The sequence below is a fragment of the Drosophila takahashii genome, chromosome 3L (genome assembly GCF_030179915.1).
Source record: "Drosophila takahashii strain IR98-3 E-12201 chromosome 3L, DtakHiC1v2, whole genome shotgun sequence".
In the NCBI taxonomy this organism is placed as follows: domain Eukaryota; kingdom Metazoa; phylum Arthropoda; class Insecta; order Diptera; family Drosophilidae; genus Drosophila; species Drosophila takahashii.
This window is the reverse complement of record NC_091680.1, coordinates 11,414,359-11,432,366: the sequence shown is the minus strand read 5'-3', so window position 1 is coordinate 11,432,366 and position 18,008 is coordinate 11,414,359. Positions and strand designations below refer to the sequence as shown.

Here is an 18,008-nt window from a genome sequence, read left to right as displayed (position 1 = left end):
ATATTAAAAAACATTTGATTGTAATTTTTTACATATCTTTATTTATATTCACTTCATTGCAATATTATAATATTCCTTCTTGGTTTGCATTTTTCCCTTTGGATGTTTTTAGTTTTAGTATTTAACTTAATAATATAGGTTCCTTCTTGGGTTTTATCATTTACTTTCTTGTAACATTCATCTCTTATTATTTTCCCTTTTAATTATTTTGTTATGTGTGTGTTTATTTTTTATATGCTATAGATAATTATTCTCATTTCAGTTGTTTTTTTTTGTATTTTTAATTTGGTTTTTCATTTTATATAACGAAATTAACACAGTCAAAATTTGTGATCAGTGATCAATCATTACATACGCATTACGTTTTAAATTATTCCTCTTGGTTTCGCCTCCTCATCTCGAGGCTCCTCAAACATATGCTTGCTTATATACTTATGTGGGTGTTTCTTTTGGATCTCTGAGGCTGATGGGTTGAGCAACCGAAATTGGGAGCTGGGGGTTCGGAAATAATCGTCTGAGGGGCTGTGGAACCAATAATTGACAGCAGACCAATGTGAACTTGGGGGTGGGGAGCTAACAGAGCTAACAGGACTAACAGATTGCAGGCCGGCTGGCTGGTAATCATAAAACATGTTCATTTATTGCATTTAGGAACTCTTTTTGATGGACGGATAAAACCAAAAATTATATAGACACACTCCTCCTCGATGAGCTCTCAATAGCTGTTGCTGTTGTGACGATGGTATGAGACTTGAACCTGGTAAGTTGATGGCTGACAAATCATACACACATATCTATTTCAAAAGCCAGGGCCTGCGGGAGAGTTGGATTTGTTGGGAAACTGAGGGTGCTGGGGTCCCTAATCTTAAAATGTAATAACAAATTTTTCGCATTTTTATTTATTTTTTTAATTTGCTTGAGCAAAGGGTTCAACGAATAATGATTTCGGGGGCAGGTTTCAAAATTAATGCTCCGTAATAACAAACTAGGGGTATGCAACGTACAACCGTAAGTGTGTGTGTGTGTGGTGTGTGAATAGTGTGTGCTTTATCATTCTAACAATTCATGGTTCAATCAATATCTCGTCTGGCTGCCTAGGGTTATAGACTATTTCTCAATAATAATATTCACTTGCATTAACTTTGAATTCATTTTAAAAATGTTGTTAATTACGTTTTCGGTGCAATCGGCATGAACTGGGATCCGGTTTTTCATTTGGTGTAGCTGTATCTGATTCAGTATCTGTATCTGTGTCAGTTTCCGTATCTGTATCTGTGTGTTGTGTGGTTCAACTTAATCGCTAGGGCTCTCAACTTGTTGGTTTGCTTATCTAAATACTTTAGAATTTCATTTTTGGTTTTGCTTGCTTTTTGAGACCACCATACATATACATATAATATATAATTAAATATACATCATATACATACATACGTAATTATTACATCGCTTCACGTATGTATCATCGACCCTCATATAATTTTCTTATTTATTTCTCCCTTTCGGTTGCTTTATAAAACGTTGGTGTTGGTGTCGCCGTCTAAACAGCGGCACCAAAAATGCTTCAAACATTTCATTGTGTGTATAATTTAACATTTTACATATTTTCATCGTTTCATCGTCCTTATAATGCTTCATCCTCATTGTTTTTGTTGTTGTCCTAAATGCTCTCGCATACGCAGCACGTGCATATGCATTTTCATCGTCTTGCATCGTCGTTAATTGGTTTTTATAAAAAAGTCCTCGCTATGGGCAACTAAATTTTTTGGTTTTTCTCTTCCACAAATTATAAATTATACCGTAAACTAGGTTGTAGAGTAAAAAATTCCATATGAAAAATTAAACGCATCAATTTGCCATTAAGTGTTTTTTGTTCTCTTAAAATGTTTGTCAACTATTTCGCCTTTGCATTGTTTACAACTAAAATGGTTTTTCTTTTTTTTTTATTATTAATTTACGTTCTTTGGAAATACGCTCCGAAACCGTTGAGCAGCTATTTGTTGTTGTTTTCGCATCAAAAATGTATTTGACCTCATTTAGGGGATATCTTTTATTATATAGCATTTTTACAAATGAACCTCAGCCATTTGTAAACATTTTGATTTCTGTCTTCGGTAACATAATTGATTTCTGACACTTGTATAGCTACAAAATATATCTATATATGTGTGTGTGTTTGGGTTTTATATATAAGCAGATATATATTATTTATGTTCTTTATCACCGATTTCACTATTATGTTGCCGAGTCTCGGGTTATAACTATTTTCTTAGGGGAATGTTCTGTATGGCTGGTAGATCAATTGCAGTTTGCTTCAAATCCTTTTCACTTGGCTCAATAAATCATATATCAATCAGAAAATCAATTATTATTCTGGTAAACCTTATATTGCTTTCTTTTCGCTCAGAATCCTAGTTAAGATACTCCTTAGCCAACGGATGGTACAAAATGGGGTGGGGACTTTAATGGGGACTTTCCATAGAGCAGACAGACGATAGGTTGGATAGGATGGCTAAAGGGTATCAAATAGTCGAACCTCTCGACTCTGTGCTATCAATTATTTCAACTTGTTGCTTGTGTGTAAGTGTGTGTGTTGTGTGTCTGTCTAGATCGTTAATAAAGTAATTTTCCTTGGGGTCTCTTCGGTAGTCGTTCTGCTGAACTGGTTAGGTAGTCCTTAGAAGAAGGGTTAAAGGTTTTCGTCTTAAGTATATCTAGGGTTCCATAGCTGATCCATTTTGGGTCACGTCACCACCAACGTCCTCCTCCTCCTCATTCGCCTACACTGTCAGTGTTCCATTCATAAGTACTTTTCGTATATACAGTTAATTGTTTTTGTGTCTTTTTCGATTTTGTTTTTCGGATTAGGGTTCAATTTTGGTTTGGTTTACATATAAAAAACTCGTGCTACATATACGTAGGTGCCTAAATACGTTATATGAATATATATCTCATATACTTGTGTCGCCTTAAGCCATACTCTATGTACATATACGTGTGTGGTGTGGTTGTGTGTGTATCCCGGCCATATTATGGCGCTTAACTAAATCCTAGCTTTAACTTTAGCTAACTGTACAAAATTCTTTAGCCTTACGATCTGCCCTTGCACTAATCATAAACACTAAATTAAAATTCATTGATGATATTTTTGTATGGCTTGCTTAGTTATCTCCATTGTGCTAAATTGTATTTTAATTTCTTTATTTTACGTTTAAAGTTAAACTCACTTGCCTTTAATTATGTGTTTTATAATTAACTTAACTCTTTTGTTTCTTTCTCTTTGTGTCTGTGATTCATCGAGGAACTTGAGCGAAAATTCAAATATATATGTATATATACGTCGAGTATCTGTGTCTCATTGTCTGCCTGTCAGTGTTGGTGTGTTGCTGTGTATCTGTGTGTCATTAGGCTAACTTAAGACGGTGCATCGTAAGTATCTTTTGTTTGTTTATCGCTTTATTGACTGCTTGAACGCATCCGAGTTAATCGCTTAACCAGATTCGATTACATTAACTAAGTTTAATTGCGAAGTTTTGCTCCTACTTTGCTTTGAGAATGTTCCGAGTGTCTTCTGTTTGTATTTACAAATTGAAAATCAATTGTCTTTGTTTAACTCTTTTTTGGATTTTTCGTTTTGTTTTTTCTCTTTTTTAGCAACTATTTGTTAGACTTATACGCTATTTTTCTTAGGCAGTTTCTTTCATACTTGTGTACTTTATGTTCTATGTTCTATTTGTATTCGTTTTTAATTTACTGGTATTTATTGGGCTTACTTGCGTTTGAAAATTTCACTTAGACTTTAGATTGTTTTCTTACGGTGCCGCAAAGTTGTCTTCGAAAAGTTTTTGTTTTTGTTTTTATTTTTCAGTTTGATTTCTGTGTTCGTGAGTGAGTGAGTGCAGTTTGAATAATTTGTTGTTAGTTTAAAGTTGATATAAAAATTGGTGTAACTAAAATGAATCGTTATCGTTCATATTATTATTTCGCTATGTCAATTGCACTAACTATTTGTATGACTTATCTCCGATGCTTGCTTATAAAAGGTGCGCTCCAAAGTAATTCATAATATCCTTGTCGATTTTATTGTGTGTGTGTCTTCAGTGTCCGTTTGTGTGTGTGTGCAAATGATTAAAAACCTCTCGATCTTACGTGTCTGTCTCGTGTTCGAATTACATTTAAATTTAACTTAACGAAATCATTCGCCAAACTGATTCGCAATTCTCGAAATTGTTACTTGCACTACGTTTTGATTTCTAATAAATTTGGCCATTTCACTTGGAAGCGCTAAGTCAGTTCTGAATAAACAAATCAACCAACTGAATGGGCAATCAATGGATCAACATAGTAAGTTCTGGTTAAGTTCTGGTTAAGATCTGGTTCGATTTCTGGGAGCGTGCAGCTGAAGAAGGGGGAACGCACTTAAATTAGAGGAAGACTCTCTGGGTGTTTTGCTTTTGAAGTGGGAAGCAAAGGTCTTTCGTTTCTTAAACTTAAACTCAGAACGCCGCAAAGATAATGGAAATTATTTAACCATCTATTTTATTTGGTGTGTTGAAATCAACTTTTCGACTGCGCTATTTCGAGGGTTTCTCATAGTCATCCTTCGTTTTCGATTTCGTTTTCGTTTAATGCCTATGTTGCGTATGATTTTTGATCGTTATATTTGTGGTTTTAATGGCTTCTTGTTACCGGTTCATATTTCTCCTAAACACTTTCACTTATGCCTTTCGTTATATAATTTTCACTACAATTTGCTAATCTGTTGCTTTTGATTATTCTTCATTCATTTATACTCATTTGGTTGTTAATTCTAATGTTGTTTTTATCTTTGTTGTTATTCTGTGTAAATCTATTTAACAATATTCTTTGCTTTCGACCTTGTAATATGTGTGTGTCCTCTCCTCCTTGGTATTAAACAATAAACTGTTGCCTCTGCATTTTCATATCGCTAGTTAAAATTAGTTTTTTTTCCGCTTCCATTTTTTTGTGTCTATTTTTCAGTATTTTTTTTTTGGGATTTTGGTTTCTCCGTTTTTTGGTTTTTGTGTGGTTTTTCAGCGCCCTGCACAGTTTGACTCTCTCGTGCGCTGTTCACTCCTGTGTCCTTGGGCCACGCCCTCGAATCCTTGCGTCGTCGTCGTCTCTGCTGGAGGACGACACCCTACTCCTCGCCCAGGAGCACCAGATCATCGGCGACCACGTCGCTGACATGCAGGTAGATGATCCAGTACATCAGGTTGAAGCAGACGAAGCACACGGGGAATACGATGCGCGAGTACTTGTCGATGTCGGAGGGCGTGATGCCCAGCAGCTTGTTGATGTCCTGTTTCGGGGATAAGGATCAAGGATCAAGGAGCAGGATGGTGGGTTAAAAAATAAAATAGATTAGTAATTTTCTCCAGGGTCGACTAAACCGTTTTTAATCGCCGCATCATGTACGATCTTTACCTTTACCTTTTTTACTTTTCCCGGATGCAGTAGATGGGCTGGGACCGCTGCCTCCGGATCGCCGCCGCCCTCGGGCGGTCCGCCCCCTCCGCCACCGCCTCCTCCGCCGCCAGGCGGTCCGCCACCCTGCCCGGGACCCGGTCCATGCGATTGCGGACCACCGCGTCCGCCGTTCACCGTGTTCTCCAGGGTGCCGCCCTTGGAGTGGGCCTTCGGGTCGTGGACCTTGAATCTCACCTCCTGGAACAAGGGTCCCACTATCGAGCAACCGCGCGTACCAACGTTTTGTTGGATATTGGAAAAGCCGATTGGGCGGTTACTCACTGTTTGCTTGGGCGCATGCGGATGACCATGGCTGTGGGCGTGGTGTCCATGCCCGTGGCCATGCTCCGGTCCCATGCCCATGCCCACGCCCACATTGACCCCGCCACCGCCACCGGGTCCGCCGGGTCCACCGGGTCCAACTCCGCCGGGTCCTACGCCTCCCACGCCTCCCACATTCGCATTGGGATTCGGATTCGACTGCTGCTGGTTCGCTCCATCGAGCTGTTGCTTTTTCTGCTCGGCTATCTTTTGGATCGCCATAAATCTTTGTTTTCGCATTTGAATTCGTTTTGCCATGTAGCCGACCGTGGCGTATTCTATTGATTGCGATATTGATACGATACGATAACGATTTTGGTTTTGATAATCGATTTTCAATTTGGATTTTTGATTGCAATTCGAATTTTTGCATGGATTTGGAATTTGGTCGATGGATAGTAGTTGATGGACGTTTTGGCATACGGTTTGGTTGTTTTTTTTTGGGGAGGGTTTTCGATTTTGATTTGTTTGTTTGATATGCGGATGCAGTTCAAGAATTCAAGAATTTTTTTTATGGTCGTGGTCGGTTGCCGCATGAAGTTCGGATGATATTTTTGGTTGTTGTTGTAGTAGTAGTAGTAGTCAGATATATATAGTTGGATATATTGTAGCATTGTATATAGTTTGGTAATTTGGTGCGGGTGGGTTTCGGTTTTCGGTAACGGTTTCGATATAATTTTGGATACAAGGAAAGACAAATAGAAAAACAAAAGAAATTTAATTTCCATTAAGAATTTTGTCATCAATTTCAATTCATTTTTGCACAACGTCTATAAGAGGTCAGCGGGGGGGTTAAATAGAGAGAGGGGGGATTTAGGAAAAGGGGCTATATAGAATATAAGAAACATTTAGAGTCGTTTGGGGGCAAATATTGCAGTGTTTCTGGGTTTTTGGGGTAAGTGAAATCAAAAATTAAGGTGAATTTATTTTCGTATCTCCATTTTAGCCAGGCAAAGGAAAATTCGAATAAAGCAAGTCTTGTGTGTGTGAGTGAGTTAGCAATATTCTAGAGAGAGACAGAGGAGGAGACAGAGCAATTGAAGTGTGTGTGTTTGAATGGCTCTGAATGTGTGTGTGTCTATATGAGAGTGAATGTGAGTGTGGGTGTGAGTGTCCGTGTTTAAGGTTCTTGTTCCTGTTGTATTTGTTTTGTTGTTTTTGTGAAATGAGTGGAAAAAGTCATTTGTAAGCCAAACGATTTATGTACACATTTATTCCTGCAGTTGAGACCATCATTCAAGGAAAATGTTCATGTGCGTGCCTTAAATGCAAATTCATTGAACAGGGTCGCCCGTTATAAAGGACACGAAAATTTCCAGCGTTTTATTTCTTTTCCAGCTGCTTTGTTCCAGGATTTCAGCCTCTAGAGTTGTCATATTATCCTTGGGTATGTTACGGGTTCGGATTTCAATTGAGCGGTGTTTTGTGGGTAGGGGGTTTTAAAAGGGGGAGTGGGTCTTTGAAATCGCATACTCGCCAATGGAGGTTGATAGAACAGGGGCGGAACAGATGTAACGAGTAACGAATAACTAGTAACGAGAGTACTTACCAAGGACACACAAGGTAACCAATCGCTGCAAATAGCCAATAGAACAAAACAGAAAGCAGACTACGAATGATATCTTACCTAACCTCTGATGGGTTACTATCTGGTGCGATTTATATATATATTTTTTTTGTTTTCCAACTTGGCAGCCTTCATGTCTGGGTCACCCCTTTAAATGACCCAAACTTGAGGGCTCCAAATCGCAGATAAATATTTTTTGTTTTTTAGTCGCACTTTTTTTGGTTCTCTCTTTTTAATCGGGGGCTCTGTAGTCTTGTAGAGAGTCTTCGTGGAGGGGGCTGCGTCTTCTGGCTGTTGATCGACGACTTGTTGAACCATATTTACAGTGTTTTGTGTCTGTTCTTATTTTTTCGTACTTGTTTTTTGATTCAATTCAATCGCGAGTCAAGCCAGGTGTGGCGCAGGGCATGCTGGTTTCGTTTTTTGATTGTTTTTGATGCGCTCCCTCTTAGTTTTTTTTTTTTGCTTTTATTTGGTAATGGTAATATAGATGTTTATATTTTTTGATCGTTCTACTCGTACCCTGGTTTGATTTTGATTTGATTTTGGTGCGTTGTTTTGTACATTTTTTTCGGTTTGCGATTTTTGCAGCTTGCATTTTTGCATTTTGGCGGAAGCTGGGCGTATATTGATATCTGGGTACCATTTCAGGTTGAAGTGTGTTCGATTTGCTCGTCTCGGGTGCTCGAACACAAACTCAACCTGAGTCGGCTATTATAATATGGATGGGCATGGCATATGGACGAGATACGAGAGCTCGTACATATGAAGAGGCTTTTGGAGGATGGTATTTGGTATTGGTATTCTTTTTGTCATTTTTGGCTGAAGCATGCTTCGATTCTAGGTGCGAGGTGCAAAACAGTAGGGACAGGTGGGACGTTGGGGGTAAATTTTCGTGCCTTTACGCTCGATTCACAGGCGCGTATCTATGAATTTGCATACATTTTCTTTGGATGACAGTTTTTCTTTGTATTGAAAAATTAACAAGAACATACAAATACGAAAAAAGAGATTTGTTTCTTTTGGGTTTCTTTGCAGTTTCTTTTCTTTTCTTTCTTATTATTTTTTTCTTTTCTTGCTGTTGTTGTTGCTGTTTGTTGGAGTTGTTGTTGTAGTTGTGGGTGTAAGTTGTTGCTTGAGAATTGTTTTATTTGTTAGATAGTTAGAGAGAAAGTTAAAGTTAGCATTACGGCGGGGTCAGCACCGAAGCTTGAGATATATATGAGGAACAATTCGGAAAATTTTGATTATTTTAAAGGAGATAGCTGGCGAATATAGAACATATATCAAGCTTCTTTTTACTCAGGTCCCGACCCCTTTTACAGTGCCACTGGTGCAGTGCATCTCAGCATTTCGCTATGGATGGACTCTTTCTGGTCCTTTGGCTCCATAAGAAATGTGAAATATTTTTAAGTTTAAGTTTAAATAGATATTAAACTACTGTGGATTGGGCAAAACTCAGCTGCGTTTTCGCTACGCCAATTGGGTAAATATGTATACAAAATTCAGTTAGTAATTTCGCAAGACGCAGATCGTTTTGCCGAGGAAACTAGTGTGTGTTTTTTTTCTTTTTTGGATGTATCTGCAAGATTGTTTTGCACAACGCTAAGCGTGGCACGGAAAGCTGGCAAAAGTGTGGGTTAAGTAACGAAAGAACTGAAAGCTGGCACGCAACTTGGCCAGTATTATCGAAATTAAAAGGGTAAGGAAATCATAAGTTCGGAATCCATACAGATCCACTGCCTGTGAGTGTGAGGTTGTGTGTGTTTTTGGTGTGAGAGATAGAGAGTTATATGGGGAAAATCGTTTTGCTAGTGGTTGGATTTTCGCTCAATGGGTTTTCGGTTGTTTGGAATCGGTATTATTTTAAGGGGGGGTAGTAGTTTGGTAGTTTCGATAGTTGTTTGTTTACCCAGTAGACTGGCAAAGACCATAACGAAGCATGTTCCCAGATAGACGTCAATCGACTTGACGTACGAAATCTTTGGCAGCGCTGCATTTGTTGACGACATCAAAGTGGTCATTGTCAACACGGTTGTCACACCGAGCGCCACACGCGCCGGCGTTGCATTGCGATTGAGCCAAAATGATACCCATGATATAATAACGATCAGTCCAGAGGGTATGTAGATTTGTATAAGGTAGTAGCCCATCGAACGCACGAACTGAATTTCGCAGGCTAAACGCGAATAGTTGCCTGCCCGCCGCGCCAATTGCGATTAATGTTTGATTTTTGATTTTTCATATTTAGTTGGTTATTTTGGAATTTTGGTTTTTCGTTTCGTTTGTTCAGCGTGTTTTTGAAAAATGGGAGAAAGAGAGAGAGTAGAGAAAGATGGAAAAATATTATTAGTACTTGGTTCGCTAAAATGAATTTCATTTGCAAATATTTACAAATAATATTGCTGTTAGAGTTGGCAAAACATCAATTAGAATCCAGACTTATTGCATTTTACTATTAATCTTTGAATGGTTAAAAATAACCATTGAATTAAAATAAATCATCGATGTTTGGCCAGCTCTTAGTAATAGGTATTCATCACCAAAAATAAATCCACAAAATCAAACTTTGAACTCGAAAAGTAAAGATAAATAAAACTCTAAGAATAGAAGAACAAAATTAAGTATGAGCGCATTTTTATGTGAAATTATGATTGGCTGGCACCTTCCTGGAAATATTGTTAGTTTCGATCTATACGACGCTTCGTTATCAGGCAGGCAATACTTCATAAACATATATAATTAGGTACTTAAATATGGGCTATAAACGAAATGGCAAATTTTCAAGACAAAGCTCGGGTCAAGAACTAAACTGGAAAAAATATTCTAGGCATTCCACATTTATCCTTGCAGAAGGATATGTACTTTACTTAATTTTAAATGCTTTTTTTAAAGAATTTTCTAAGCATTCTGCAAGGATGCCTTCGCTTCGACTAAACCGAAGCAAATAATCGTTTTTTATTAAAAAATAAATTCTTTTTATTAGGTGGTTAGTCACAAAAACTTTAGGAACAGAAGTGGCTTGCAGTAGAGTAACTAAAACTGACCGCAAATCTTAAGAAAATAAGTAAATAAAACGATAAGAATTATGAGTAGAGGCAGCTAGTCTAAGACCTAAAAAGGAGCATTTTATTGCCTGCAGTTTGTGGCTATTTGTCTATTGTTATATTTATTTTTTTAAGGATTTTGTAAAAGAAACTTTATAAGATGAGAGCATGCTTGGGAGGGCGTTTTGTATTTTCGATATATATATATTTTTAATTTTTTTGTTGATATTTTTAACTTGTTATATATAAATATATATATATTCAGTATGTATAAATGGTTTGAGCTTTTCATTGTCTTTCGTTCGTTAATTTTGCAAACGTTTGAATACTTTTTGCGTAGGGGAGTTGATTAGGATTTTAATTTATGTTGCATAACTTTTTCGATTTTGGATTTTAAAATTAATGCTTTTGTGGCAGTTGTTGTTGTTGATTTACAATACAGAATGTTCGGTGTTGATTGTTTTCAGTTGTTGTTCGATTATGCTAATGAGTTTCGATAGCGTTTTAAATTACTGGTAAATACGTTTGTAGATAGCTGATGTTTTTGGTAGTAAAAACTATTTTCGGTGACTAGTTAATAAAATTATGTGTTTCGTGTGTGAGTCTGAGTATGAGTGTGGGTGTTTCGCTTAAAAAGCTTAAAAAATTGGTTGATTATGTTGTAATAATGTCAGGCATAAATCAAAAGCATGATTTACTAAGGAAAAGCCATATTCATATTTGCTATATCGATTACTTTAGGTTCTCTTTATTTTTGCATAAGATTATTTTCACTTTGCTTATTTGGTTTTATAATACAAAGGTCGCTAAGTGAATTGTTTTTCAATCTCATATTGATTTCTTTTTGATTTGGTTTGATTTTTGTCGTTTTTTGCTTGGCATTGCCAATGATAAAAATTGGGTTTGTTTATTTTGTTTTTGGTTTCTGTTCTTGTCATGGTTCGCTGTAAAGTATGAACTTATGAGCGTTGAAATCAAGGCGGAATCAACTGAGATTTGGAAAATAAAAGTAAGCAGAAAGGAAAATCATTTGATGAACGAACTAAATTGGAAAATTGTTGCTAGCTTGTAACATGCGTTGATTTTGCGTTTAAAGATATATGAACAGTATCCGGTAGGTACGAGTACGAGTTAAAGTGGGAATCGTCTATTTCAGGCTGTCTAGACCGTAGACTATGAAGTGGGCTAATGTTAAATGCTCTTGTTAATTCTATGGTAATTTCAATTGTTAACGTTATTGCACTTGGTATTCGGTATGCTATGGATTAGATTAGTTGATGAAACAAACGCTAGCTAAATGGAAAGTAAATTAGGTAAAAATCTTAAGATGCTTAGCATGCATTTTCTGTTTTTCGGCGAATGAGCCTGCTTGAAGCACTGCCTCTCTGATTGTTCAAATCAGTTGGTCCTTCAAGCAGGCTTCGATTCCACCGAGTTAGTTAGCCCATGTTGTTTTTTGGCAAGCCTGTTTAATTGAATTTTGGAGAACTTTGTACAAAATGCTGCTTGAAAATTATTTTGAATTGAGAAACGAATGAAAACGAATCGAAATAATAAGCCTGAAGATTAGAATTGAATCGAAAACGTAAAATCAAAACGATATATTTATATATTTGTAGTTATATATAGATAAGTCATCATCGGTATTATCGTAAATATATAGTAATATGGTAAGTAAAAGTAAAGTTTGAAAGAAAACCGGTAACCGTCTACAGGTACCTGTGGTAAGACTGATTTCCATAGCTCTTTGGCGATGACCCAAGACCTTAAATTGGGGCAGCGAAACCTCACTCGAGACACCGACCGAGTTGGGGCCTTCGTTCCATTTATAGCGGATGTCACGCATCGTGTAGCCGACTATATATGGTGTATATAGTTGGTTGTAGTTGCAGTTGTTGTTTTGGTTGTTGTATTCGTTGTAATTGTTGTTATGTTTGCAAGTTGCAATTTGTACAGTTTGGTGTTTAGTTTTTAGGGTTTTAGTTTTAGTTTTGTATTTTGTTAGGCGAGTTTATATTACAGTTGTTGTAGTTGTTGTTGTTGTTGGCACAGTTCGGTGGTGAGGTTGTCGTTGTTGTAGACGAAAAATATGCATAAAACAAAAAATACATTTCGTGAGACTATTAATAAGTTCTATTCTATAATAGAAAATTTCATAAACAATTAAATACAATTCATTCGCAGTGTGTCTTCTTTTTATTTGTTGTTTTTTTTTTCTTTTTTTTTGGTGTTTAAACCTTTTTGATTCGGTTGTTGCATTAATAGTCTCATTCAGAACTTGTCGCTTTAAGTGTTGTTCAAAAATATATTTTTTGATTTATTCCATCAAGAAGAAACTCTAAGATTATTAATGGTTGTTCGTATATTACAATTGCGCTAAAAATGCATTATAATTGTTATATTTCCATTGTCAAAGCGTAACTGGGTTAAAGATTGAGGAGCTTTCAGTAGGCACGCTCTGGTTGACTTACAGCTACTGTTTGTTCTTATTGGCAGTAGTAGGGTTGCTTAGGACTAGAAAACTTATCAGTTAGCATATCTAATTGTTTTGGTGTCAGAAATGGGTGCTCTTGTGTTTTCTGTTTCAAGGGTTTTAAGCCTTTTACATTTTTTCTCAGGCCTTTACTTAAGTAATTCTTAGATTTTATTAGCGTTTTAGTCGCTTTTGCCTACCCAAGCAAACGAAACTGGACTCTCTTGCGACTCGAAACGAACTGAAATTGAAACGGAAATGGAGGAACCAGAAATCATAATCGCTGCGCCTAACTAACGCTCACTACGTCACTAACTGCTGCTTTACTGATCGGTTAATCGGTTAATTAAACCAAAAAGGAACGTATAAGCAAAGGAATAGAAGAGTAGAGAATAAAGAACAAATCAACGAGTAGTCACAACAGAGGTTAGTAGAGGACACTTCAAACACAATATATATATTCGTTTATATGTGGTTTAGATGGGTAGGTTGATTGGGGTTCGATTGTTTCTGGTTAGTAGCACAGGTTACGGTTAGCACTCGATAAAAAGAGTTGTAGGCAAATATATATGTATACATTGGTGAAGGAGAAGTAGTAGAAGTAGACGGAAAAGAACGAAAAACTTTGGATGGTTAGAGGTGCGTGTTTCGGTACTTGGATATGCGCTAACCCTTTTTGGAAACACAAAATCAAAATACGATTACGAAAATCCATTACGACAAACGCAAAACGGATAAAAGTTCATTGAAAAATGCTTGTCAAAAACAAAGGAAATGGTAATGTGATTATATTGATGTTTTTTTTTGCATATATATATATATATTTTTTTTTAGTTGCTTGTTATGATTTTTTTAATGTATGGGGGTACCTGTGGTTAGGTTTATTTCGGTCGCCCTCTGCCTGTGTCCCAAAACTCGGAACTGCGGTAGTTCGACCTCACTGCTCATGCCAACACTACTCAGTCCATCTCTCCAGAAATATCGGATATCTCGCATCGTGTAACCGACTTCATGTTGTTGAAGATCATTGTTGTAGATTGGATTGTTGAGTAGTAGTAGTAGTGGTTGTTGTTGTTGTTGCAAAAAGGGGGTTCAGTAGTTAATTAATTGATGTTATTGTTTGTTTGTTCTGTTTTGGGTTTGGTGTTGGATGTTGGTTGTTGGTTTCTGGGACTTATACACAGAATACTTGACTCACACACTCGAAGTTTGGTTCGGTATAAAGCATAAAGAGTCTTATAAATATAGGGTGAGTGTGAGTGTGGCATTTCTTGGGACCGATTTCTGTGACGAGTTTTGACAAGGAAACTCTAGACGTAAATGATGGTCGTATCGGACGTATATACAATATATAGATCTTAAGCAAAAGCGTGCTGTGTATGGGTTTTGACTTACAGTACTTGTAGTATAATATAATAATAATTAACTTAGGCTAACAGGGGATTGAGGGGAATAAGTCGAGTTAAAGACAGAGGCGGTTTCACAAGGATAATCATCATATTCATTACTCATGGGTTGTGGAGCCTTCTGCGGTTGCTGAAATTGAGAAGGCGACCGAAAACCAACCAATCTTCTGCATGATTTCAGCGCCATGATATTGTGAACTGTTGATAGTGATTTTTTATAGTTACTGATACTGGTTGATAGCTGTTGGGTAGAACATTCGGGTAGATGCAGATAATAATGCACATGAACTGGGTTTACATGTGGCACTTGAACTTTTATTTTCGGGTGGCTTCAAAAAACAAAACGTAAACGACCAAAAATATCTGAGGTGGAGGGCTTGAGCTATTTGAGAGTAATTGAATGAGTTGGTGGTTGGTGGGGCGTGGGGACAATTTTGATTGAACAAAATATGCACAACGAACTAAAAACGGATATTCGAAATAAAAATTAAATCTATCGAGAGCTGGGATTGAAAATAAACTCCTTGTCGCCTAACCTCTGCCTGAAGACAATTTAATTGACGTAAATTCAATTCGATTTCCTGCTATTTGTGGCAACATAATTGCTCTGTTCACAATTGTTCATATCAAAGGCGACTTAATTGCTTTTTCCTCAATCGAATTCGTGTGTGTGTGTTCGTGTGTTTTGTATCTGTGGCACTTAAAATTTACTTGCTCGCATTTTAATTGTTTCGGTTTGGTTTGGTTTGGCTTGGTTTCTTTCACATAAGCTTGTTTTCGATTTTCTGCCCACACCGAACAAACAGCGCACGGCCTTTGCTTGAGAGTTGAGAGCTCGGCATTTTGGAGTGGCCAAAACGGTGTGCAGATGGTGGCTAAAAGGTGCAGGCTACTGTAACAGGCTAAAATAACAGGTAATTGCAAAGCTCTTGACAACACTGGATAATTGAGCAATTTTCTGGGCCAGAAAACACTTCATTTTGGCCACTCCCCTGCCGACATTCTGAATGAGTTGGTTTCTTGTTTCACATTTTGCATTTATCACATGGTTCATTGACAATTTTCACAAATTTCATCATCATCATCATAATATCGTATTGTTATAATTATTTGGCTAAATTTCAGTGGTTAGTCAGTTCAATGTACTTACAGCTTTCGATTTCAATGTGGCACAGCTGGCGATCCATGGGGAAATATTGTAGATTCATCGGACACGATGCGGTAATAGTCAATCTAAATGGATTATTTCACATTTTTTTTTTTTGGGCATTGGGGAAAGAGAGATTATACGATTAGTAGCGAATTCAAGGGTGGCCAGGTGAACATCAACAAACAAACGAGCAGAGGGTTCAAAAAATGACATTCTATTTTATATACACACAACATTTACGAGGTTTTAGTGGGGGTTCAAGGGGGTTTTCAAGTCATTACATACAGAGCGAGTTCAATTGGATATGAGCTATTTGTTATATATATTTTTGCTGCTGTTTTTTGGTAAGTGAGAGATACTTTGAGTGGCAGTTTGGTTGTAGATTGTGAGGCGATTGGCTCTTACGCAGGGTTTAACATTATTTATTGGCTTACTTAGTTGTCGTTGGTTTAATTGTTTGATTGTTGCTTACGGCTACGAAAACTAAACGCTACTCATACTTATTTTCTTTGTGGCTGCTGGGGTTTTTGTGGCGATTTTGGACAGATTCTTGTTTAAAGGTAGTAGAAAAAAGAGCGCCCAGTAGCCGAGCTACTGCGGCCAGTCAAACCTTTTTGCGGTGTCAAAAACACGTGAGACAGAAGGTACCTTCGATAGTCATGCAGTCCCTGCTTTTCGATGGTTTTTGGTTCCTGATCTTAATTCTTGTGGTTGTTGTGGGGGGAAATGCGTTTGTATCTTTCATGAGCCACACAATTGGGGATGTCGAAGTGATGGATAGTATAGTTCCATCCTATCGATGGTATGAAATGATTTATGTTTTCACCAGCCAATCGGGTCAGATATGTTGTTCACCATCAGATCAGAAAATAAAACTCAAAATACAATTTCATAACGATTTTCAGCTAATTGTCGATACAATCGATAGGCACCGATAGTACAATCGCACAGTTTGCACCTCTAACCGATGACTTTCATGAAATGTACAAATCATTTGAAGCTGCGTCGCTCGAAATTTGCCAACTTTCTTTCACTTTCACTTGCCAATTGAACTCACTTGATTAGTTTTAATCTCATTGAAGAAAACTGTTTTTCGTTCTGTAGAAATTTTCCATTTTCAATTAGATTTAGTAAATTACAACATCGATTTATACACACACAGAAAAAAAGTTAGTTGCAAAAAGGGCCAAAAACGATAAGTTTAACGATAGAGTAGAATGTTTGAAGTATATTTTTTTTTGGTTGGTTTGGTTGTAGGTTGTTTTTTTCGGGTTGGTTTTGGTTTTGTTTTTGGTTGTAGGGTTAGTTTGTAAAATAGTTAAATACACATACACATATACAGACAATTAAAAATGTTAATGTTCGCTTTCATTGAGAGCATAGAGTGTTGGGAGTTGCAGTAGTTGAGTTGGTTTTTACCTAATACTTCTTGTTATCGATCCAGAATGATGCACACGTATGAATTCATTACTGGTTGTTGCAATGTGAAAATATGATTGTTTTTCATTTACAAAAAAGGTGTCAGGTACCCAAATATTCTTAATGAACTCTGATCCAACCGATAGTGTTTCTACACCAGGTCGTTTTCTATACGCTAAACGAGGATCGGTCCAAAATTGACGAAAGTAAAAATCCAATGTGAAGTCCTATTCAATTCACAATTCGATTCAATTCGATTCGATACGGTTTCGGTTTTCGGTAAAAGAGGGTAAAGGTAGCAGAAAGAGATTGAGAGGTTATTCATATTAGTAAACATCGGCAGTGAGCACTTACGGATCTAGAGTAACTAAAAGACTAGTAACTAAAAGTTTTGTGTGTTTTTAAAAATTGATTTAGATCAACTAAAAAAAATTCATAGAGAAATCGATAGAGAGAATTTGTGGAAACTAGGAGGAAAGCTTTTCTTTTTGGGCACAACAGATACACTTAATAAACACACAAAGAAAGAAACTTGCGGCAAATGTTAACCAAGGAAAATTCATAACGTGCAACAATTTCTTCTTATTATCAATTTACACAGGAAGAAGGGACATAGACATAGGGGGGTCTCCAGACAACATGCAAAAACATCGAATTGAAACTTTATACAGCATTTTCGGGGGAGGGCGGTAATGAGATCTTGAAAATAACCGAAAAATAAACGAATTAAATGAAATAACTAAGCTTATTTACATTAGCAATAGAAGGGGGTCTTGGGATCGGGTAAGCGTTTAATTAGTACAGAAACCTCTCACAAATATTCGTATGGATTCGTTGCTGTGATTGTGAAGTAGCTTGGCTTTTCTCTGGCTACTAACAGGGGTTGTTGGGCTTATTATTACTAGACTACTACGGCATCTATGGCAACAGGCTGGCGGGTTGTTATTTTTGTACGCTTTATACAGTATACAGTATCGTTGGCTTTTTGGCTTTCTAGCTTTTTAGCATGGCTCTTTTGTTTCAGCTGTTCTTGTTCTGCTTTTTGTGCCTCGAAGCTAAGCGTATTGGGCTACGATTGGATTGTTTAGAATCGGAGTCGATTGGGGGATTGGATTGGATTGTAAAACGACAAACAATT

The 18,008-nt window shown here is 37.0% G+C and overlaps 1 protein-coding gene across 9 annotated transcripts in view; it reads right to left on the bottom strand.

Moving 5' to 3' along the window:
• Positions 1 to 46: 46 nt before the first annotated feature.
• Rdl (Resistant to dieldrin) overlaps positions 47 to 18,008 on the bottom strand; it is a 30,926-nt gene continuing 12,964 nt past the window's right edge. For 2 of the 9 annotated variants that reach the window (XM_070215948.1, XM_070215950.1), the window contains exons 4-9: positions 16,871 to 17,097; positions 15,452 to 15,534; positions 13,765 to 13,902; positions 9,288 to 9,572; positions 5,446 to 6,086; positions 47 to 5,320 (exon numbers count right to left, since the gene is read on the bottom strand). In XM_070215948.1, the coding sequence (XP_070072049.1) occupies positions 5,159 to 5,320; positions 5,446 to 6,086; positions 9,288 to 9,572; positions 13,765 to 13,902; positions 15,452 to 15,534; positions 16,871 to 17,097 (1,536 nt within the window). In that variant the 3' untranslated portion in view covers positions 47 to 5,158. Of the gene's footprint in view, positions 5,321 to 5,445; positions 6,087 to 8,641; positions 9,573 to 12,141; positions 12,280 to 13,764; positions 13,903 to 15,451; positions 15,535 to 16,870; positions 17,098 to 18,008 lie in introns of those variants that run through there. The other 7 variants (XM_070215952.1, XM_070215953.1, XM_070215949.1 and 4 more) reach the window with 4 other exon arrangements.